At 41.2% G+C, this 25,800-nt stretch overlaps 1 protein-coding gene across 3 annotated transcripts in view; it reads left to right on the top strand.

Moving 5' to 3' along the window:
• Positions 1–25,520, top strand: part of slc39a10 (solute carrier family 39 member 10) — a 73,768-nt gene extending 48,248 nt beyond the window's left edge. For all 3 annotated transcript variants that reach the window (XM_014163912.2, XM_014163913.2, XM_014163914.2), the window contains 6 exons: positions 6,505–6,684; positions 11,113–11,233; positions 11,525–11,836; positions 11,996–12,076; positions 21,088–21,278; positions 22,039–25,520. In XM_014163912.2, coding sequence (XP_014019387.1) covers positions 6,505–6,684; positions 11,113–11,233; positions 11,525–11,836; positions 11,996–12,076; positions 21,088–21,278; positions 22,039–22,191 — 1,038 coding nt within the window. In that variant the 3' untranslated portion in view covers positions 22,192–25,520. The remainder of the gene's footprint in view (positions 1–6,504; positions 6,685–11,112; positions 11,234–11,524; positions 11,837–11,995; positions 12,077–21,087; positions 21,279–22,038) is intronic.
• Positions 25,521–25,800: the final 280 nt, after the last annotated feature.

Raw genomic sequence — 25,800 nt, forward strand, 5'->3', positions numbered from 1 at the left:
GGGTTGAGGAGGCAGAATCAGGAGATAGGTTGGAGAAGGTTTGAGCAGAGGGAAGAGATGATAGGATGGAAGAGGAGAGAGTAGCGGGGGAGAGAGAGAGCAAAGGTTGCGACGGCGCAATACCATCCGAGTAGGGGCAGAGTGAGAAGTGTTGGAGGAGAGCGAGAGGGAAAAGGATACAAGGTAGTGGTCGGAGACTTGGAGGGGAGTTGCAATGAGATTAGTGGAAGAACAGCATCTAGTAAAGATGAGGTCAAGCGTATTGCCTGCCTTGTGAGTAGGGGGGGAAGGTGAGAGGGTGAGGTCAAAAGAGGAGAGGAGTGGAAAGGAGGAGGCAGAGAGGAATGAGTCAAAGGTAGACGTGGGGAGGTTAAAGTCACCCAGAACTGTGAGAGGTGAGCCATCCTCAGGAAAGGAACTTATCAAGGCGTCAAGCTCATTGATGAACTCTCCAAGGGAACCTGGAGGGCGATAAATGATAAGGATGTTAAGCTTGAATGGGCTGGTAACTGTGACAGCATGGAATTCAAAGGAGCCGATAGACAGATGGGTCAGGGGAGAAAGAGAGAATGTCCACTTGGGAGAGATGAGGATTCCAGTGCCACCACCCCGCTGGCCAGATGCTCTCGGGGTATGGGAGAACACGTGGTCAGAAGAGGAGAGAGCAGTAGGAGTAGCAGTGTTTTCTGTGGTAATCCATGTTTCCGTCAGTGCCAAGAAGTCGAGGGACTGGAGGGTAGCATAGGCTGAGATGAACTCTGCCTTGTTGGCCGCAGACCGGCAGTTCCAGAGGCTGCCGGAGACCTGGAACTCCACGTGGGTTGTCCGCGCTGGGACCACCAGGTTAGAGTGGCAGCGGCCACGCGGTGTGAAGCGTTTGTATGGCCTGTGCAGAGGGGAGAGAACAGGGATAGACAGACACATAGTTGACAGGCTACAGAAGAGGCTACGCTAATGCAAAGGAGATTGGAATGACAAGTGGTCTACACGTCTCGAATGTTCAGAAAGTTAAGCTTACGTTGCAAAAATCTTATTGACTAAAATGACTAAATGATACAGTACTGCTGGCTGGTGAAGTAGGCTAGCTACCAGTGGCTGCGTTGTTGACTTTGTTTGAAAGTGTAGCTGGCTAGGTAACCTCGATAGTTTCAGTACTACACCTTTATCATGATACAAAGGCAACTATGTAGCTAGCTAACATAACACTAATCAAGACAGTAAAAATATTAGTTCAAAAATAATGAATTGTTTGCGAACTGCACATCACAAGTGTGCCTGTGAGAATCTGACTAGTAGAGGCCGACAACATTTTACCTCTCTAGGGAAGGTGGGACGAAATCGTCCCACCTACGTAACAGCCAGTGGAATCCTGTGGCTCGATATTCAAATACCTTAGAAATGCTATTACTTCAATTTCTCAAACATGTGACTATTTTACACCATTTTAAAGACAAGACTCTCGTTAATCTAACCACATTGTCCGATTTCAAAAAGACTTCACAACGAAAGAAAAACATTAGATTATGTCAGCAGAGTACCCAGCCAGAAATAATCAGACACCCATTTTTCAAGCTAGCATATAATGTCACATAAACCCAAACCACAGCTAAATGCAGCACTAACCTTTTGATGATCTTCATCAGATGACAATCTTAGGACATTATGTTATACAATACATGCATGTTTTGTTCAATCGAGTTCATATTTATATCAAAAACCAGCTTTTTACATTAGCATGTGACGTTCAGAACTAGCATACCCCCCGCAAACTTCCGGTGAATTTACTAAATTACTCACGATAAACGTTCACAAAAAACATAACAATTATTTTAAGAATTATAAATACAGAACTCCTCTATGCACTCGCTATGTCCGATTTTAAAATAGCTTTTCGGTGAAAGCACATTTTGCAATATTCTAAGTAGATAGCCCGGCATCACAGGGCTAGCTATTTAGACACCCACCAAGTTTAGCCCTCACCAAAGTCAGATTTACAATAAGAAAAATGTTATTACCTTTGCTGTTCTTCGTCAGAATGCACTCCCAGGACTTCTACTTCAATAACAAATGTTGGTTTGGTTCAAAATAATCCATAGTTATGTTCAAATATCCTCTGTTTTGTTCGTGCGTTCAAGACACTATCGGAAGTGTAAAGAAGGGTGATGCGCCCGACTTGTTTCGTGACGAAAAAATGTCTACATATTCCATTACCGTACTTCGAAGCATGTCAACTGCTGTTTAAAATCAATTTTTATGCCATTTTTCTCGTAAAAAAGCGATAATATTCCGACCGGGAATCTGTGTTTTAGCTCAAAGAGAGAGAAAATAAAATAAAAACATGGGGTCGCCTCGTGCACGCACCTCAGTCTCATTGTCCTCTGATAGACCACTTACCAAAGGCGCTAATGTTTTTCAGCCAGGGGCTGCAAAGACGTCATTCAGCTTTTTCCCGGGTTCTGAGAGCCTATGGGAGCTGTAGGAAGTGTCACGTTACAGCAAAGATTCTAAGTTTTCAATAAAAAGAGTCAAGAAGCTCAAGGAATGGTCAGAGAGGGCACTTCCTGTACAGAATCTTCTCAGGTTTTTGCCTGCCATATGAGTTCTGTTATACTCAGACACCATTCAAACAGTTTTAGAAACTTTAGGGTGTTTTCTATCCAAAGCCAATAATTATATGCATATTCTAGTTTCTGGGCAGTAGTAATAACCAGATTAAATCGGGTACGTTTTTTATCCGGCCGTGTAAATACTGCCCCCTAGCCCTAACAGGTTAAAAACAAAACTTGTGGACAAAACAATGTAAATATCCAAGAGGCACAAGTCTCACTTTACTAGTTAGACCAACTCCTGCCTGTGTGCATTGCTTCTAAAAACAAATATTTCAGCACTTCAGTGTGTACAGCCCCCCAGACAGGCAGTGTTGCTGCGCGAGGTGGGGAACAACGTTAGGATTGGATTGTGCATTAACATGTATGAAACAGAATGGCAGAAATACTTAGAAAAATAAATGCTGCAGTATCATATTTCTATTAATCACAACTCACAAGTGCCCATACTTGACTTGTGACAATCTTTATAAAGTGCCTGCACTGTAGAGCCCTGAGTAACTACCCGCCAATGCCAAAACCTACCTGCATTTGGTGTGTGGCGGGTGTTTAATTTTAGGCCTTGATCCATATGCAATTCGAACACGGAGTAGGCCAACTTCTCTGCCCTCTACCACCCACACATTCACCTCGCATGCCATCTCAGTTCCCGCGTAGCCATGGCACCCAATCCACACACACCCACTAACCACATTCTGGCCTAACGTTAGAGCGTTCAGTTAGAAGTGGATTGCGTAGAGCAGATATGATTTAGTTTTCTTGCAGAATAAGAAATAAGGTTTTGACTCTTCATGACGTTTTCATCTGCAAAGTTCTAAACATTGCGCCCCACTGTCTAAACCCCTGCCATCGCCAGACCAACTCATTCACTATAAGATCCTGTTCCCTTACCACGGGTGCCCTCAGTGGAGTGCCAATATAGTGCCACACATACAGTGCCAACTCCCCTCACAGCCCTCAGCCTGACAGCTCCTTGTGAAGTATCACACACAATTTATTTAGATTTTTTTTATCTGTGTAAAATGAGACTGCTCTAGTTGAATTAGCCTTTTGCATTATCCCAGACAATCTTTCTCCACAAAACCTGCATTCAGACCACCCCAGAAAATCAGCTCCCTGCAAACTATTCCATCCAGACTTCCTCACCTCTGAGTTTCATGCCAGTCATCAATTCATCATCCATCACCCCTAATAGCGATGAAATAATTGCCTTGACATTTCATTCTGTTAACAAGTTCAGGAATCCAGGCCATGAAATTAAAGAATGTTGGCCAAAGTTACTAGCTAAGCATTTGCTAAAGTTTCCATCTGTTATTTTAAAGAACACTGGTGCTAAACAGTATGTTTGTTGCTAAATGGCACTATGCTTATCCTTGTAATTCCGATCATAACTGTTTTATAAAAATGGTATTCTCTTGGCCAAATATTATATTCACAAATGTAAATGGAGTTTTTTCATTTAACTGTTACAATTTTATAAGTCCCTCAAAGTATTGACTCTGAATGTCTGTTAATGTCTCATTGCCTTGTCACATCTAAAGATGTCCTGAATTGGTCTTTTATTTTATTTTTTCATTGTATACACAGAAGTGTCTCTGTATTGATGTGTAATATTGATATTATTGTTGCAATAAACACACAGAAAAAAAAAGTATTCAGCACTTTATGCTAAAATAGTTAAATTCATTGAATTTCTAAAGAAAGTACACCGTATCTAGTCTGGGGACCAGCCTTTTTAGCCAACATTCCACGTTCAGCAATCCTCAATGTTCAATATGCAGCTGGATGTCCGGCGGGGTTGCTAATTGGTTTTTGTGCAGCTTCGAAATTAGAATTATACAAAGTCAAATACAACAATTTAGCTGTTAGCTAGGCAAGTTGTTGCATTTTAAAATCAATGTGCAATGTTTTATGGTTTGAATTGCAGTATATCTTTAGTTTGATCATTTAATCAAATCAAGCGTTATTTATACAGCCAGCACATTTCAGACATGGAATGCGACACAATGTGCTTCACATGACTTTAAAAATGGATAAAAAAAACTGAAAATAAGAGCTTAAATATTTACTACACAACAAACATGCGATAAGAAAACACTAAAGAAGGAGCAAAACTGAATGACTAAAAAGCACCCTAAAGAAAAGCTAAGCTAAAAATATGCGTTTTAAGATCTCTTTTAAATATGTCCACAGTTTTGGCCCCGCTCTGGTTCTCTGGCAGGCTATTCCAGAGATTTGGGCATAATAACTAAAGGCTGCTTCTCCATGCCTCTTGTTCCTTAATTTGGGATAGTTAAAAGGCTGCCAGAGGACCTGAAGGACCTACTGGGTACATAAATGAAATGTATTGGGGTGCACAATCATGGATTGATTTAAAAACCAATAGAAGAATCTTAATATATTATAATTTATTACAAAAATTCTGCAGAGACCTTAAAACCAGTGTAACGTGCTCCGTCTGGTCTTGGTCATTACCCGTGCTACAGCATTCTATGTTTTGCATTTGACTAATTGTTTTTTTTGGGTAGACCAAGACAGGAGAGCATTACAGTACTCAAGCCTGCTTGTACTAAATGCGTGGATGAGTCTCTGTATCAGCCTGAGAGAGAAATGGCCACACCTTGCCAATGTTCCTCGTGTGGTAAAAAAGCTATTTTTAGTCACATTCCTAATGTGTGATTTGAAATTTAGGTCAGAATCTAAAATAACACGTAGGTTTTTCAACCTGGTGTTTTATTTATATTACCTGTGAATTAAAATGTGAGGCCAGATTCTCTCTGTGCCTCACATTTTATATTACCTGGTCTTTATATTACCTGGTCTTTATCTTGATTTAGCTGGAGGAAGCTGTGAGGCATCCAAGTATTTAAATCACTAATACAGTCTAATAATTTATCCGTGGAGTTGAAATCTTCTGGCGACATAGTAACGTAAAGTGTATCGTCTGCGTAGCAGTGAAAATCGTGTGTGACCGCTACCATTTTTTTCACAGTTGCTGTATGTTCACCAAGGGTGACAAACTCTATACTGGTTTAATAGGTCCTAAACCAATTTACTTCTCCAGTATGTCCAGAAGGACATCATGGTCGACATGAGCTAGCAACTTTTCAGACTGATTTTTGTCTGGACAACAACAAAAAAAGGCCACAGAACAACGAGCCATATGTTTCACTGAATGTGTAAATCTGAAGCATCTGGTTGGCATTTCCACTCAACACTGAATATGTTGATGAGGGGAAGCCCAGTGGCCGACAGTCGGAGAAGATGGAGCGAGATGAAGTCCATTTTGCAAATTTTTCATGCCTCTGACATGCGGTAATGATAAGTGGTGTAATAGCTTACAGTTTTCTTGACATTTTGTTTGAATTATTGTTATATGCTCATGTTTTACCACTACACCGTACCCCACTTTCTTTTGCTGTGACACTGTAGCGGACCGCTTTATTTTAACCCCTGGTTATTGAACATGTGTACTTCAGAGTAAGCATGTGCCAATAAGATGAATAATTTTCTTCCATTGGAAACGACAGGATGTGGTCTATCTTGGGTTAGTTATAAAAGTCTTTGCCTATGTGATCTGTGGAGAAAATAAATGTTTATATAGTTCCAATATTTGCATACCTTTTGTGATTGGAGTACAGCTATGAGGGTTATCAAATCGGGATCAAATCCTCTGATCTCTTCGAGGTCATTGATGATAGAATGTTAATATTTGAAGATTGAGGAAAGGCCAGTCTCTTTGGCAAATGACAGGAGAGGCAAGGAGTGGAATGTTAACTAAAAAGACTGGTACTCCGGCTACACTATACCACAATTTCCTATTAAATACCAGTGGAAACAAGACTGTAAAATAGTGCCACCAATGTTTTGTTTTTTGTTTTTTTTCCCCATCTCACAGGCTCAAGGGGAGCATGACCACAGTCACGGTGAGTCAGGAAACAAGAGCAACACTAAAGAGGTGGACATGCTCACTGCCTTCGACGGGGTCTGGAAGGGCCTGACAGCGCTGGCTGGAATCTACTTCCTCTTCATCATTGAGCACTGCCTCGGCATGTTCAAACACTACAAAGATGCAGGGGTAAGAAGGAGCCATGCACCCATACCTGATTGAATGCTATGGAAATAACTTCATAACTAGGTGTTTATGAATGCTTTTAAAAATATATATTTATTACATTCCAAAAACGTTATATTTCCATGGAAGTACATGGGTAGCCATGAGAAAGACCCCCCCCCGTGCACAATTGCCCAACCTTACACACACACACACACACACAGTGGGCTAACGTATGTCAATGGTTTCAGGAACAGCAGTAACATCAGGCAGGATTTAGGCTTCCAACTGCCTGGCCAGTTGTAGCACAATCTTGGGTGCAATGATCACATTCCCGCACTGACTGACAGTGTGGAGGCTCATTATTTTAACGTTACGCTAGCCTACACTAGCAAAGTTTTTTTTTTTTATATATATATATATATATATATATCTCTCTCTCGCTCGCTCGCTAGCTAGCTGTCGGCTATATTAGCCATGACTTAATGTTCTTTGTGCAGCTTCAAATGTCGAACAAAGTTGGAAGTTGTTGCGCCTCCGTCTGTAATTTTCTTACCGTGTGTTTTGCAAGTTGCGATCCGTTTTTTGACTACAGTGTAGTCCTTATATCCGCAAATAATAATTTTGGGTATCTTTCCACGGGTTCCATCTGAATTCACCCACCGACGTTCCTCTGCACTGCCACACACAACTTTTTCTCAGCTGGCACAATTTGATTGGCAGCTGTCCGATTCAAACTGTAATCTGTTAAATGAAGAGTTTATGCTTTAAAAAAAAAAAAAATGTAAGCGTCATTTTTATTATTTGGGCTTGGAGGGTATCAAGTCAGTTCAAGTCAAAAGGCTCAAGTCCAAGTTAAGTCACGAGTCATTGGGGTTAAAGTCAAAGTCGAGTTGCAAGTCACCATATTTGTGACTCGAGTCCAAGTCATGTGACTCGAGTGCACACCTCTGGTGTTTGCTATTGTGAACTGGTATTCAAAATACCTGGGAAGTAAGACATACCTTATGAATATTAGTGTGACGTGAAAGAATAGATTGTAGGAAATACAGTGCCTTAAAGTATTCACACCCCCCCTTGACATTTTCCACATTTTGTTGTTAGTCTGAATTTAAAATTGATTCGGTTTTGTATCACTGATCTACACAATACCCCATAATGTCAAAGTGTAATTATGTTTTTAGAAATGTTTACAAATAAATAAAAAATTAAACGCTGAAATGTGCTTAACAAGTCACATAAGTTGCATGGATTCACTGTGTGTTTAACATGATTTTTAAATGACTACCCTGTCTATGTACCAATGCCACTTTATATAATGTTCTCATAACCTACATTACTCATCTCATATGTATAAACTGTACGCTATACCATCTACTGCATCTTGCCATCTTGATGTATCACTAGCCACTTTAAACAATGCCACTTCATATAATGTTTTCATACCCTACATTACTCATCTCATATGTACATACTCTACTCTTACCATCTACTGCATCTTGCCTATGCCGTTCGGCCATCACTCATTTTATATATTTTTATGTACATATTCGTATTCATTCCTTTACACTTGTGTGTGTGTGTATAAGGTAGTTGTTGTGGAATTGTTAGGTTATATTACTTGTTAGATATTACTGCATGGTTGGAACTAGAAGCACAAGCATTTCGCTACACTTGCATTAACATCTGCTAACCATGTGTATGTGACAAATACATTTGATTTGATTTTATACAGTTGAAGTCGGAAGTTTACACATTTCTTGTTAACAAACTATAGATTTGGCTAGTCGGTTAAGACATCTACTTTGTGCATGACAAGTCATTATTCCAACGATTGTTTAGACAGATTATTTCACTTATAATTCACTGTATCACAATTCCAGTGGGTCAGAAGTTTACATACATACACTAAGTTGACTGTGCCTTTAAACAGCTTGGAAAATTCCAGAAAATGATGTCATGGATTTAGAAGCTTCTGATAGGCTAATTGACATAATTTGTGTCAATTGGAGATATACGTGTGGATGTATTTCAAGGCCTACCTTCAAACTCAGTGCCTCTTTACTTGACATCATGGGAAAATCAAAAGAAATAAGCCAAGACCTCAGAAAATAAATTGTAGACCTCCACAAGTCTAGTTCATCCTTGGGAGCAATTTCCAAACGCCTGGAGGTACCACGTTCATCTGTACAAAGAATAGTACGCAAGTATAAACACCATGGGTCCATGCAACCATCATACCGCTTAGGAAGGAGACGCGTTCTGTCTCTTAGAGATTAACGTACTTTGCTGCAAAAAGTGCAAATAATTCCCAGAACAACAGCAAAGGACCTTGTGAAGATGCGGGAGGAAACCGGTACAAAAGTATCTCTATCCACAGTAAAGCGAGTCCTATATCGACATAACCTGAAAGGCCGCTCAGCAAGGAAGAAGCCACTGCTCCAAAACCGCCATTAAAAAAACTGACTATGGTTTGCAACTGCACATGGAGACAAAGATTGTACTTTTTGGAGAAATGTCCTCTGGTCTGATGAAACAAAATAAAACTGTTTGGCCATATTGACCATCATTATGTTTGGAGGAAAAAGGGGGAGGCTTGCACGTCGAAGAACACCATCCCAACCGTGAAGCACGGGGGTGGCAGCATCATGTTGTGGGGGTGCTTTGCTGCAGGAGGGACTGGTGCACTTCACAAAATAGATGGCATCATGAGGAAAGAAAATGATGTGGATATATTGAAGCAACATCTCAAGACATCAGTCAGGAAGTTAAAGCTTGGTCACAAATGGGTCTTCCAAATGGAAAATGACCCCAAGCATACTTCCAAAGTTGTGGCAAAATGGCTTAAGGACAACAAAGTCAAGGTATTGGAGTGGCCATCACAAAGCCCTGACCTCAGTCCCATAGAACATTTGTGGGCAGAACTGAAAGAGTGTGCGAGCAAGGCCTACCCACCTGACTCAGTCAGGAGGAATAGGCCAAAATTCACCCAACTTATTGTGGGAAGCTTGTGGAAGGCTACCCAAAACGTTTGACCCAAGTTAAACAATTTAAAGGCAATGCTACCAAATACTAATTGAGTGTATATAAACTTCTGACCCACTGGGAATGTGATGAAAGAAATAAAAGCTGAAATAAATCATTCTCTCTACTATTATTCTGACATTTCACATTCTTACAATAAAGTGGTGATCCTAACTGGCCTAAGACAGGGAATTTTTACTAGGATTAAATGTCAGGAATTGTGAAACTGAGTTCAAATGTATTTGGCTCTGGTGTATGTAAACTTCCGACTTCAACTGTACATTGGATTTGCTTACCAAGACAACCTTGAATTTTCCCGAATGGCCTAATTACAGTTTTTATGCAGATGTCGCTCCAACATTTCCTGGTTGTTTAAAATTCTAATAGTTTGCCTTTCAGTTTGACAAAACAAGATAGTACTGTATATTGTAGAGAATCATTGTACAATCTAAATCACTTTGAAATATATTTTCAATAAACAAAAATATTGTATTTTCAGCTGTAATCGCTGCCAAAGGTGATTTTAACATGTATTGTGTCAGGTGGTTGAATACATATCTAATCAAGATATATTTGTTTTTTTATTTTCAATTAATTACAAAAAAGTTAGAATTTTTCTTCCTCTTTGACAGAGTAGTTTGTGTCGATCGTTGACAAAAAAATGACAATCCATTTCATTCCCACTTTGTAACAACACAATGTGGAAAAGGTGGTGTGAATACTTTCTAAAGGCACTGTAGTAGTACATGTACAGGTAACTGCCAAAATAAAGGAAACGCCAACATAGTGTCTTTAATAGACCTTTAGGCCACCAGAACAGCTTCAATGCGCCTTGGCATAGAAGTGTCTGAAACTTTATTGGAGGGATGGACACCATTCTTTCACAAGAAAATCCTGGAGTCGCCTCTTCACTGTTGACGTTAAGACTGGTGTTTTGCGGGTACTATTTAATGAAGCTGCCAGTTGAGGACTTGTGAGGCATCTGTTTCTCAAGCTAGACACTAATGTACTTGTCCTCTTGCTCAGTTGTGCACCGGGGCCTCCCACTCTCTATTCTGATGGGTCTAATCCTGGACGCTGATTGTTTAAAACCGCATTCCATCCTGTGTCTATTCCACAAGTTTCCACCGGCTGCAGAACAAAAAGACTGAACGACTGGGTCACGTCTCTGGCGCCCAATAGAACGAACAACCAGCTGGCTTGGGTAGCAACCCTAGATTTGTGTCGGGACTATCTTGTGGAAGGATGAAATAGTATGAATAAATTAATCAAAATAACATTTTTTTGTGAAAATATGTCAAATTATTTTTGTATGTTTGTAACCCGGTTTCTCAGGAATTATCACTTAAGTGTGGGTGAATTGCTATACTTGAGCTAGCAAACAAGTCTGTGTCTTTCTATTAATGTGTCTATTCTTTCTTCCTTCAGGGCACCTTCTGTCGCAGGAAGAAGAGGGGCGAGGAGGCCAAGATTGGCAGGAAGCTGTCAGATCACAAGCTGAATCGACGCTCGGATGCAGAGTGGCTTCACCTCAAGCCTCTAACAGAGGGTGAGAGGGTGTCCTGTCCTAAAGTGAACTCTAACAAAAGAGTAGGATTGTTACCACACTTAAAATGCACCTGAGTGGAAGATTTGTGTGAGACGTGTGTAGCTTGGAATTTTGTCTGTAGGAGGATGTTAATACTATGCATGACAAAAGTACCGTGTGTGTGTGTCTTTTTTATATATGCATGGCTGTATTGGCAGCTTTGTGTGCTTGTGTTTTGTAGGACATACCATATACAGTATATCCTGAACTTGGCAATTAGTAACAGCTTTCTACTCCTTTTCCCCCCTCAAGGTCCGGACAGCACGGCCATCTCCTGCGACAACGGCCACAACGACACTCAGCTTACAGAGCTGCAGCCACCTGACTCGCCCAGCAACAAGACACCACTGGCCCCTGCAGACTCGCTTACCAAGGAGAACGGCCGTCGGCCCAAGAAACACGGGCACAACCACAGCGGGCATTCTCATGGCGGTGGGCATGGGCACTCACACGGCGGGAACTGCCACTCGGACCAGGAGATGAAAGACGCGGGCATTGCCAGCATTGCCTGGATGGTCATCATGGGTGATGGCATGCACAACTTCAGCGACGGCCTGGCCATAGGTGAGCAGTAAGCCGCCACTTAGTAAAATATTTTGTTGTCAATTACTTATCTGGCTAGGTAAAGGTTGAATTAATAAAGATTAGACTGTATTATACTGTTGTGTAACATAATTAAGTCTGTGTCAATGTTCTTGTTGTTGAATGTTGTTTCTTTGACAGGTGCTGCCTTCAGTGCAAATATTACCGGTGGCATCAGTACATCTGTTGCCGTGTTCTGCCATGAATTGCCTCACGAACTGGGTAAGTGCACCATTCCCAGTCCGAGAAGGGCTTCAGAGCCATCAATCGTCACAAACAACATCCATTATTTTGCCAATACTCATTTCACAATTGACTCAAAAGCTTGGATAATTATCCCATCCCCAAGGACAATGTGTTGGGCAATGGAGAGAATGCACAGTGTCTACTATCTGTTAAACAGACACTAGCCCTGATCCAGTCAATTGTAGCCTAAATAAAGGAAATCTATTTATATTCATTTTATTTTTTATTGAACCTAATTGACCCATTAAATAAGACTAATTGACACATCAAATAAGATTATTTTTTAAAACATTTTATTTAAGTTTTTTTTGAAGCAGTAAGTCCCATTGAGACCAAGGTCTCTTTGTAAGGGAGCCCTTCTTGAGAAGACCAGCAGCAATTACACATTAAACGTTCAATCAAGGCAGGAGCATATGTAACACAAAAACTATATATTTTAACACCTCTGTTACAGTGTAGACCTTGTGATTGAACCTTTTATGCAATTGATTGAATTGCAGCCACACACACGCCTCAAGGCTGCTCATTGACATTCATGACACTTCACACCATTCACAGAAACTCTGCTATTCGTTGAGGTAGAGATGACCGACAGATTCATCTCCACTAGTCATCAAGATGCTTTGTGGCACAAACGTGTGATGAATGAGGAACCCCCACTGACAATAAAACATTGATTCAACCTCAAAGTACTTTCGCCTCTGTGCCATGGCTTATGCTGTTCCCATGCAGCAGGGCTTTTTTTTGTTTATTTGTGTGTCTGTGTGTTAGTAGCAAGCAGAGTGAATAGGCTGATCGACAGTGTCTCTGCACACTAATGATGGCTGCTGCCGTGGACATGACATCTGAGTGTGCGTCTCTAGTCTGAGTGATGAATAGACCAGACTAGAGCAGAAATAAACACTATTCATCTGTCTACATGCTCCCCCTCGTGTTGCTGTTAACTAATAGTGTCTTGCTGTTTCGGTTGGCTGACTGTTTCAAATATTACTTGATGAACCACAATGTGTTTAAGGAGAATAGAATAAATAAATGGATAATGTTGCCATTCTGTTAGCAATGCAACTCCACTCAATGGTTAACACTTGTTAAAGTCAAGAATTTTGTAGTATACTGTAGAAACTTGTGTCATGACTGTTGATGATTAAGAGAAGAATCATCTAGAGTTGTAGGAGAGAGGAGAGAAGAATGTGCGTATTTGAAAGCTATGAAAAAAGTATAAAAAGTAGCTCTCATGCTAGAAAAGGTTAGAGACCCTTGGTCTGGGGCATCTAAGGGTAAAATAGTTTAGTATTGTTGTATGCTCCTTTTAAGGTGTATTGCAGCAGATTTGTATAGGTTCTACTATAACATGAGTAGGCCTAAGATGCATTGTATTCAATGTATTTCCATTCTTCATTGACTGGCTCCAACCCTAAGGGAGCATCTGCTTGCCACCCCTTCACTCCACCCCACGCTATCAACACTCGGACCAGTCATCTCCTAATAAATTATGCCAGCGCCTTTGAAAAGTGAGCCTCTCCTCTCCCGTCGCTCCAAAGACCAATGCCTCCTCCAGGCTCTTTAACACCCCGCTGAGAAGTTCATTGGCAGCAACACGGTCAAGATGGGCAGCTTTGAGTGCATGACGACGGATCAGAACCGACCGAGACATGGTCCTCAGTAAACACCAGAGGAAGCAAAGTAAAAGTGGAGACTAGATAGTGGCAATGGTGTGAGACCACGGCACGGCTCTCACTCTTTTTATTTGATTGATGGATGCGAGGAGACCGGAGTGATAATATATTAATTGTGGTAATTAGCCGGGAAAAGGGAACACTCGGTATGGCGTGAAGAAAATGTAGGTCAGCATCTCTCTATTCATTTCTCACTGAATCGAGGGCTTTTCTGCTGAGAGTTGGGCTTTCTTCCCACAGCTGTGCTGTGCTGGCAGTGAGTGAGGAGGATGGTGTATGTGCATATGTTATCCTAGGTGATTTCAACATTCACATTGATTCAACAAAATGTTACTCTGTTACGGATTCCTGAACATGCTTGACTGTCTCAACCTGGTACAGCATGTCGATGTCCCCACACAATCGTGGGCATACACTGGTCCTCATCATTGAAGAAGTCCAACCTAAGCAACACCTTAACTTCTTGGGGCTATGTGGGACGCTAGCGTGCCACCCGTGGTGCACCCTATCAACAGCAGGTGCATTTCAAGAGCGGCAAATTTGAAACCAAATAAATGTCAAAATTCAAATCTTTCAAACATACAACTATCTTACACCCTTTGAAAGATAAACATCTCCTTAATCTAACCACGTTGTCCGATTTCAAAAAGGTTTTACGGCGAAAGCATAAAGTTAGATTATGTTAGGAGAGTACATTGACAATAGCTGTGTGTAATGTTTTGTCAATTCAAAGACAGGCGTCACCAAAACCATAAAACCAGCTAAAATGATGCACTAACCTTTTACAATCTCCATCAGATGACACTCCTAGGACATTATGTTAGACAATAAATGCATTTTTAGTTCTATCAAGTTCATATTTATATCCAAAAACAGCGGTTTACTATGGCGTTGATGTTGAGGAAATCGTTTCCCTCCAATAACCGGCAGTCAAGTCAGCACCACAAATTAAATAATTAAAATTAGAAAACATTGGTAAAATATTATATTGTCATTTAAAGAATTATAGATTTACATCTCTTGAGCGCAATCAACTTGCCAGATTTAAAAATAACCTTACTGGGAAATCACACTTTGCAATAATCTGAGCACTGCGCCCAGAAAAATACGCTTTGCTATACAGACAAACGGCCATGTTGGAGAGTTGGGCTTGAATGAAAGAGCGGGAAGACTGAGGAACAAAGAAACAGCTATGCTATCGTAAATACAGAATCTTATGCATTCTAAATTACCGCCCATTTGGAAAAGGAAAATGCAATAAATATTTACTCTGAGCTGCGCTTCGGTAGATTGGTTGTAGATGCTGGCCGGGTTGGCCAACAGATCTTCCTGTCCTCAGAAGAATGTCAATGGTGGTAAAGTGGATACGTTGTAGTATCTTCGTCTGTGGTAGACTGGATCCGTCGTCCGTCCTTTCCTAGCTCACGTCTACTGTGGCCGCTGCTAACTCAACGGCTAGGAAGTATCACTTCTGTAGTGAATAAGTTCAACGTTCATACCATTCACAACCAAAGCTCACGCCGAGGTTGGCTTAGTTCTGTACTTGACATGTGTGTCCTTGTAACGCAGAGGCTGCAGACCTCACGTAGTGGAACCCCCTGGTTACATTGTGTCATCGTCTTATATAGTGGCGAGGGGAGGAGGGTGTGTTTCATCGTTTATAACCCCTGTCTCTTCACAGGGGCAGGCCACTGATCAAGCAGGGCACTTTCCTTATGAAAACCCAATTCTCTCAATTGGAAGCTAAAATTACATTTAATCTCCTAACAAACAATTCCATGTGACTCTGATAACTAGAGGGTGTATACTTTCCCAGGTACAGTTTGTCGTCCTGTCATCAGTCATAATGTCTCAGATGACAACCGAAATGACATCCATACTCATTAAGTTCCAAAGCATATTTCCAACTGGTTTTATTACCAAAATATGGTTCCTTTTCCCCATTTGTTTGATGTTCCCAGACTCTCTATATTTAAAAGGCTATTCAACAGTCCTTCAGTAGGGTCAGAAAGAGAGGGGAAGGGAGAAAGGTATTTATGGGGGGGTCATAAACCTTACCCACAGCAGTTTAGAGTGTCTGTGGAGAAGTACTGTCCACCTGCTGGTCTATAAAGACAACCAGACTTGCTATTTCAAAGCACTAAAAGCAGCCTGCTCCACCTTCTACTCTGCCATGATGGACAACGACAGAGGAAATCCCAGGACCTTGTTTTCCACCATCAGTCGCCTCCTCCACCCTATAGACTCTGGCCCTCCCTCAGCAACTCCCGAACAATGCAACCGATTATCTGAGTCTTCAAGGCTAATATCAACACCATCCGACAGGACATTGTATCCACCTTCCCCCCCCCCCCCTTCTACCAGTGACCCCTAAACCCTATTCCAACTCAGTTGGTCTCATCCAATTTGTAGCCAACCTGTTCATGTCCCTCCACATTGGGCAGGTGCCATCACTGTTCAAAATTGCTACCGTCACCCCTTTGCTCAAAACATCCCTTGTCCAAAACCTCATCTTAAACTACAGGCCTATTTCCAACTACCCATTTTTACTTAAAGTCCTGGAGAAAGTGTGCAACTCAGTTTCACTAATACCTCCGTGCTAACCAACTTTGAGGCTCTCCAATCTGGCTTTAGGACCATGCACAGTACTGAGACAGCCCTGGTGAAGTTTATAAATGACTTGCTCGTGGCTGCAGATACAGGATTCTCCACCATCTTGATTCTTCTGGACCTCTGCTACTTTTGACACAGTAAATCACACCATTCTACTGCAGTGCCTCCGAGAGCATACTGCCATCTGTGGGACTGCCCTTAACTGGTTCTCATCTTACCTCCAATCGCAAGCAGTTTTAATCCTCCATAAACTGCTGTCTCCCACAAGGGTCTGTGTTAGTACCTATCCTCTTCCTGCTTTACATGCTCCCACTTGGCCAGATCTTCAGACAGCAATTACACTGCTATGCAGACGACACACAGTTGTACATTAAAACCAAGCCTGACACATCTGCTCTGTCAACATTGTCCAACTGGATGCAGAACATCTCAACAGTGGCAAGACCGAGGCAATGCAGATAGGCACCCCCCACAAGATCACCAACTCCTGCAACGTCCACCCTGTCATAGATGGCTACATCATCCCCCTCTCAGTCATCACTAATTTGGGTGTGAAAGCCCTCTCTTTCAATACCCACATTAGTCACGTCTGTAAAAATTAATTTGTTTCACCTAAGGAACATCTCCCACCTAAGACCCTCCTCACATCTTGATGCAGAAAATCAAATCCATGCATTAATGTTCTCCAGAATTGATTAAGAGAACGCAGTACTTGGGGGGGCCTGCAAATTCAATTCATAAACCACCGCTCATCCAAAAGAGTGCCGCAAGGATTCTGAAACAAACAAAAAAGTCGGCCCACATCAGCCCTATCCTTACTAATCTCCATTGGCTCCCTGTTCCTCAAAGATTTTACTAAAATGATCATCCTTGTCGACAAAGCCCTGAATGGCATCGGACCCGCCTATCTGTCAGACCTACTCTCTCCCTATTAACCCCCCACACACCCTACGACAAGCCATGTTCAAGCCATATATACAGTGCCTTCATAAAGTATTCATACCCCTTGACTTATTCACATTTTGTTACACCCTGAATTCAAAATGGATTGAAAAAAAAATATTTCTCACCCATCTACACACAGTGCCCCATAATGACAAAGTGGAAACATGTTTTTAGAAATTGTAACTAATTTATTTGACAATTAAATCCAGAAATATCTCATTGACATAAGTATACACACCTTGTCAATACATGTTAGAATCACCTTTGGCAGCGATTACAAGTCTCTAAGAGCTTTGTACACCAGGATTGTACAATATTTGCATATTATTCTTTTTAAAATTCTTCAAGCTTTGTCAAGTTGGTAATTGCTAGACAGCCATTTTCAAGTCTTGCCATAGATTCAAGACGATTTGAGTCAAAACTGTAACTAGGCCACTCAGGAACATTCAATGTCATCTTAGCAAGCAACTCCAGTGTATATTTGGCCTTGTGTTTTAGGTTATTGTCTGTCTGAAAGGTGAAAAGGGTTGGAAAGCAGACTGAACCAAGTTATCCTCTAGGATTTTACCAGTGCTTAGCTCTATTCTGTTTATTTTTATCCAGGGGCGAAAAAAAACTCCATAGTCCTTGCCAGTGACAAGCATACCCATAACATGATGCAGCCACCACCATGCTTGAAAATATGAAAAGTAGTACTCAGTGATGTGTTGTGTTGGATTTGCCCCGAACATAACGCTTTGTATTGAGGACATTAATTTATTTTTTACAGTTTTATTTTAGTGCCTTATTGCAAACAGGATGCATGTTTTTTAAATATTTTTAATCTGTACCGGATTCCTTCACAGCCATTAAACGCTGTAACTGTTTTAAAGTCACACTTGGCCTCATGGTGAAATCCCTGAGTGGTTTCCTTCCCATCCGGCAACTGAGTTAAGGACGCCTGTATCTTTATAGTGACTGGGTTTACTGATACACCACCCAAAGTAATTAATAACTTCACCATGCTCAAAGGGATATTCAGTGTCTGCCTTTGTGTTTGAAATGTCCTGCTAGACTGAGGGACCTTACAGAATATTGTGTGTGGGGCACAGAGATGAGGTGGACATTAAAAAATTGTTAGACACTATTATTGCACACAGAGTGAGTCCATGCAACGTAGTATGTGACTTGTTAAACTCATTTTTACTCTTGAACTTATTTAGGCTTGCCATAACAATGGGTTTGAATACTTTTTGACTGAAGACATTCCAACTTTTCATTTAATACATTTCTAAAAAATGTCTAAAAACATTTATTCCACTTTCACATTATGGGGTATTGTGTGTAGGCCAGCGACAATCTCAATTTCAGATATTTTAAATTCGGGCTGTAACACAACAAAATGTGGAAAAAGTCAAGGGGCGTGAATACTTTCGGAAGGGTGTGTGTGTGTGTGTGTGTGTGTGTGTGTGTGTGTGTGTGTGTGTGTGTGGGCCTTTTAAGCATTCTAGTACAGTTAAATAGTTAGCACACACGGATGCTGCGGTCTATGGCACTGCATATCTTAGTGCAAGAAGCGTCACTACAGTCCCTGGTTCGAATCTGTATCACATCCGGCCATGATTGGGAGTCCCATAGGGCGGCGCACAATTGGCCCAGCGTCGTCCGGATTTGGCCGGGGTAAGCCTTCATTTTAAATAAGAATTTGTTCTTAACTGACTTGCCTAGTTAAATAAAGGTTACACACACCACATTGACCAAAAAGTTATTTTGTTGGCATTTATTTATGTCCCCATTACCAGTAAAACATAATCAAAACCTATTTCTTTCACTTACTTGCTGTGCTGTTTCGTTGTTCATTTGTTCAGTCGTTTCATTTTCAACCAGGATTTCTATGGAACTCCGTTTGTGTCTTTGCTATGGAACGACGTTTGGGTCTTTGCGTATCAAAAAATATACTATATAACACTATTGGACATTTTCACTTAGGGGTGTAACTCACTTTTGTTGCCAGCGGTTTAGACATTAATAGCTGTGTGTTGTGTTATTTTGAGGGGACTGCAAATTTACACTGTTATACAAGCTGTACACTCACTACTTTACATTGTAGCAAAGTGTAATTTCTTCAGTGTTGTCACATGAAAAGATATACTCAAATATTGACAAAAATAATCAGCAGTTTTGTGAGATACTGTACCTACGTTATATAGGTATGCAAGTCAGCTTTAACATCGGTTTTGCACATCAGCGTTAAACTTGACATCGGCCGATGTTGGCATTTTTAACTAATATAGGCCGATTCCGATATGTTCACCGCTATATCGTGCATCCCTAAAATGTATATTTATACTATTTTTTTATTTTATGCACTTTGAGATTATTGTATAATTAAAGCTTTACAAATGTTATTATATGTGTGAGATTTTATTTAACTAGTTAAGAACAAATTCTCATTTACAATGACTGCCAAACCCGGACGACGCTGGGCCAATTGTGCACCGCCCTATGGGACTCCCAATCACGGCTGGATGTGATGCAGCCTGGATTCGAACCAGGGACTGCAGTGATACCTCTTGCACTGAGATGCAGTGCCTTAGACTGCTGTCATGACATGCCTTATGGAAATGTATCATTTGTCTGTAAACTTTCCAAATGTCAGCAAACGTGATTCCTCAGTCCGGAGAATGCGCTTCCACTGCTCCAGTCCAATGACAGCGTGCTTTACACCACTCCGGCTTGGCATTGTATATGTTGATCTTAGGCTGCTCGGCCATGGAAACCCATTTCATAAAGCTCCTGGCGAACAGTTCTTGTGCTGACGTTGCTTCCAGAGGCAATTTGGAACTCTGTAGTGTGTGCTGCAACTGAGGACAGATGATTTTTACATGCTTCAACACTCGGCCATCCCGTTCTCTGAACTTGTGTGGCTTACCACTTCGTTTCTCAGGACGTTGTTGCTCCTAGACATTTCCACTTCACAGTAACAACACTTCCAGTCAACCAGGGCAGCTCTAGCAGGACAGAAATTTGTCGAACGGACTTGTTTGGCGAACTGCCCAATGACGGTCCCATGTTGAAAGTCACTGAGCTATTCAGTAAGGTTATTCTTTTGCCAATGTTTTGTCTATGGAGATTGCATTGCTGTGTGCTAGATTTTATACACCCGTCAGCAACGGGTGTGGCTGAAATGGCTGAATCCACTCATTTGAAGGGGTGTCCACATACATTTGTATAAATAGTGGTGATGCAGCCAGTTAAGATGCTCTCAATGCTGCAGCTGTATAAAGTTTTGAGGATCTGAGGTGCCAGGCCAAATCTTTTCAACCTCCTGATTGGGATGAGGCGCTATTGCACCTTCTTCAAGACTGTGTTGGTGTGAGAGGACCATATTAAGTCTTTAGTGGTGGACACAGAGGAACTTGAAGCTCTCGACCTGCTCCACTACAATGTGGGCGTGCTTGCCCTTCCGTTTCCTGTAGGCCAGGATCAGCTCCTGTTGTCTTGCTGACATTGAGGGAGTGGTTGTTGTCCTGGCACCACACTGCCAGGTCTCTGACCTCCTCTCTGTAAGCTGTCTCATTGTCGTCAGTGATCAGACCCACCATCGTCTTGTTGTCAGCAAACTTGATGATCAGTAAGTAACATAATTTTGTGGGTATCGATGAGTATCAAATGGTTGCATACAGTAAGTGTGAGGTGAGTGAATACTATCACATGCGTGTTGGCCAGCACATGTATTCTTACCCCTTCCTCCTTGTGCTTTTCTGGCTCCAGGTGACTTTGCGGTGCTTCTGAAGGCTGGCATGTCGGTGAAACAGGCCATTGTGTATAACCTACTTTCTGCCCTCATGGCCTACGTGGGCATGATGATCGGCACAGCCGTGGGCCAGTACACACACAACGTCACCAGCTGGATCTTCGCCGTCACCGCTGGCATGTTCCTATATGTGGCTCTGGTGGACATGGTGAGTTAGTTGTACAGTGAAACAATCACAACCATTTCACAAAACCTGTTTTAACATGGGCAGTGCCATTGAAGGCTTTCACCATTACAAAGTAGTCGACTGGGTGGGACCTCATGGTTTAATTACACAATTCCATACAGGTTAGCAGGAAGGATCAGCCAATTCATTATTTATGTCCTGAGTAAATTGCAGCACTCCAGGTGGCATGAAATGACCAAACCTTGGCTTTATGCCTGTTCAGACTAAACACATCCCAGCACAGTAGATGGTGGTAAGCACCTTTTCAGTTTGTTTACGGACCACCAATAAACTTGTAGAAGAAGAAATTGACAACTACTGTAAAATGGTGACAGCCCTTGATGGCGCTTCCCATTCAGTCACAGAGGATCATAGAGAATTATTGCCTGATGATCTTCCCTGAACTTTTCCTGAACTTTTCAATACCTCTCTGGTGCATTTGTCACTTCAAACGATACTTCCTTCAGATTGAAATTCTGTCTGACTGAAATTGTAATTGACTGTCATAGCCCCAAATGGAAAAGTAAACGCTGGCTGTTGATTACATAACTTTTTCTCATGGTGGGGTCACAATTATTGTCTAAAATCAAAATGGCATCACGGGCATAGAAGGTTTGGTAACACCTGACCTAATGTCGAAGTCCAGTACAGACCTCTATCGCATCTAGTGTCTAACAATGTAGTCCCCTCTTAATTTTCCTGTATGGTGTCTGACTACATTGTGTCCGCTTGCTCCCTCTAGTTACCAGAGATGCTCCACGGCGACAGCGAAGAACACAAGCGCTGTCAGCTAGGCCACTTTGTCCTGCAGAACCTTGGCCTGCTCACCGGTTTCTCCATCATGCTGCTCATTGCCATCTTCGAAGACCAGATAGTTTTTGACTTTGGCTTCTAGCAGTAGAGTATGGAGTCGGTTGGTACAAGGGAAGGCGAATGTGGGGTTGTGTGTCGGTACTTGTGCTTTTTGGCCTTTAAAAAGTGCTTTGTTTGTTCTGTGGTGGTCCAGTGTCCTGCATGCATAGTGATCGAGCTCTCATTCATGCTCCCTGTGCCTCTCCATTCCGTAGATCAAAGCAGTGGCTTATACATATCCCCCCATTCTGTTCCCTTTCTCTGTCCCATTGAGTTATTCCTTTCAGCTCCTAGGTTCTATCCTATGCTCCTTCCCATGTAGCTTAGATGCTGTACTGAAGGTACACCTCAAGGTAACACTCTCACCAACAAACACCTCTTTAGTTGATATTGATAAGGCCACCTTCCTTTTGGAGACTAGCTCATGCAAGTAACACTTTGATTACTCTCCCCATTCCTCTGAAAACCATTATAGCAAATCAAAAGGAATGTCACATTCCAATTGGTCTAAATACATTTGTCGACAAGATAAGTTCACATATCGGCGGCTCACCTCAGTATCAGCAGGTGTGCTCCACTACCTGTGAGCATTATGCGTGTCTCAGATAGTGGACAAAGAGTTCCTCACCCGACTGTGTAAGATGGATAAAGTATCCACCTCCTAACCTGGAGAATTCTCCAGACTGCTTCCCACCGGTGCAGGGCGCTCCCCTACAGAGAGGAAGCTGTCATTGCCCAGCAGCCCTCTGCTCATCCATCATAACCCTGTGCAGTGTGTCGTCTTATGTCATTCCCACTCCCTTTATCTGTTATTAACCCTGTGGCTTGTCCCATTATCCATGCCTAGTGCACCTGTGGTGCCTTCCCATTGCCCCCATCCATCGTAAACTTGTGAAATCTGTCCCACTGTGTATCAACATTTATTGTCTAAAGCCGTGGCTGTGCCAAGCCAAGTCCATTGTAGTGGCTTTGCCAATGAACACACTGTAATAGAGTAGCTAGGAGCTAGATAGTCCATAGACTCGGAAGTGTTAAAGGAAAGTGGTGCTAAAGCCCAAATTTGTCCCCAGGCATTGTATGAGTCAACAGGTCTGTATTGACGGTCTTCGCCCTGTTGCTCTGCAAAACTATTGAGAACCACAGCTTAGCTATGCATTTTGTCAAAAATGTGAACGCTACTACCCCAACCTTTAAAAGAGCGATTGCGTGTCTAATTATAATGGCTCAATGTTAATTTGCAGCAGTCTCCATATTTATATATTATTTTGTCTGTTTTTATGGCTGATTTGAGAAGCATTGGGAGTATTGAAGGTACCCAAAGTGCTACATAGTGCTACGAAAGAAAAACGACTTTAGGTACTCACTCGGATGTAGGCCCAGTCAGTTTCATTTCATTATGCGTGTTCAAGACCGATGTTAAATGTAGACTCAGCAATGCACAAAGTAAACAGCATGTCAAGTAAATTTCCACAACAACTAAGAATGTTAAAGCACGGGCCTCAAGTTCTCCACTGTTTTGGTCCTGTAGCTACCACGTTATAGCGGTGTAAAGTGCACCCGAGCACATTTTATTTATTTATTTTTATTTCACCTATATTTTTACATGCTCACATACTCTGCGTGGCTATGGGAGAGCAGTCTTGCATCGTGCTCATCTCAATATCTGCGGTACTGATTCATAGCGCTGAGTCTACCTCTAAAATGATGTGGGAGAAAAAAAGTTGGATTACCTAGATATATATATTAAGAACCAAGAAATATTTCCCAACTGCATTTGTAGGACTGATAGTAGTCTGTAAACAAAAATCTGACATTTTACAAAATGAAACTTTGCATGCCCGAAGTCCTATGTGAATTTAAGATTGTATTTTTTTCTGTGTCGAAGAAACAGTGTTGCTTTGCGTTTACTCCATTATTGAGGGCACTAGCTTGTTTTTGTAGCCAAATACTTGACCCATGCATTGTTTTGTGGTATTTTCTTATTTTTAAATGGGTTACTTTAAGTCTTGATTACCCCCATCGCAATCGGGCAAAGTCAGAAGTCAATTAGATTGAGAGCGAATTAAGTATATTAACTTTGTGCTTATTACATGGGGGTTACACTAGTTACCTTACCAAAAGACCCAAGTTAAGACTGTTTTCAGCATCATATAAGCACAGGAACAGTGTAAATCTAAAGAGCGTCACTATTATTGTTAAAAAAAAAAACTGAGATGTTTGGATACTGTGTGTATCATTCCTCCCAAATCAGTTTATAAGAAAAGTACTTGTATCAAATATTACATTTTCCTGTGTCATTTTGAAATTGTTCTCTGACAATCTGGAAAAGAACAAGCATGTCAATAGCCTTTTTATCACTGCTAAAAATATGCTTTGTCTATATATTTGAATATGTTCAAATTAGCACACTTTGCACTTGTGTAATTGATATTCGACTGGTAATCAAACCGTAGAACTATAAGGTTCCTTTGATTATTTTTTTTTATTTTTTAACAATCATTAGTATATTTTTGGTTAAATGGGTGTATGTGATAAGACACCACGCCGACTGTGCCAAAAGTGGCCCATTTGGGTTTTCTTTACCATAATTCTATGCTTGCTGTCGCCTCCTGACATTCCATTGGCTGTCTGCTGCTCGAGTGCTAAGCTAGCCAGCCTGGCTGCTTCACCTGCTGGATCACATTGAAATGTGCAACCTCCATTTATCCTGTCACTGTGTGACATCCATCGTCTTGTCTTATTGGCTGTGAATCATCGTCAATCACATTAAACTAATGTACTTGATTGGATCGAATCATGCATGAGTGAAATGGAACAGGAAAATGTTTTGGATGTAATTGTTTCTCTGCTTTTGTATAGAAAAATGTAAATGAAAAATACTAGTCAAATGTTTTGTTAGTTTATTTTTTAAATAAACAGATCAACTGTAGCGATGAGGAATTCTTTGGGGCCTGCTGAGCCTATTGGTAGAGCTTTCGTGTTTTAGAACATTAATGTTAATTCGTTTTTCATAGTCTGTTTTTCTTTCTCATGTTGAACAACTAATAGAAATATGTACTTCATGGGCTCAATAGGTGCCTGCTATAATGTTGCTATATTCTTTTAACAATCAATTTTTCAGGCAATGGAGATGGTTACAAGTGTCTAGCCACCATTTAGATTACCATGCCCCAAGGAATATCAGAATCTCTTTACTGGACTAGGAGCAGCAAATACAAAATAATAATATGAAGGTACCATGGTTGTTTTGGTTTTTAATTTGATACATTGTTTACAAACCTGAATATCTAAATGTAGTCATTGCATTTATCATCCTCGCTGATTGTCTGTGCATTCTCTGTCTGGAAAGGAAAATAAAGTTTGCAAAGAGCCCCTTTTGTGTGACCTTTTTTTTCAATGGTAATTTTGTCTTAAAGCCTTAATCAGGATTTTTTTCCCCTGGAATTTCTAAATATGAAATTGCTCAATTTAGAATAATATAAATATCTTCCTGAGACTAGTAAAACGGTCTTAAAAAAAAGAGAACTTACAATGTCATTGTTCAGTGGAATTTTCCTTTTCTTGTTCTAAGGGCAAGGGTGCGTTCAGTTCATTAAACGTTTTGCTATGTTGTGTGATCGTTTGTACTGAACAGCACAATACCCCAAACAAG

Source organism: Salmo salar, chromosome ssa21 (assembly GCF_905237065.1).
Source record: "Salmo salar chromosome ssa21, Ssal_v3.1, whole genome shotgun sequence".
Classification (NCBI taxonomy): Eukaryota; Metazoa; Chordata; class Actinopteri; order Salmoniformes; family Salmonidae; genus Salmo; species Salmo salar.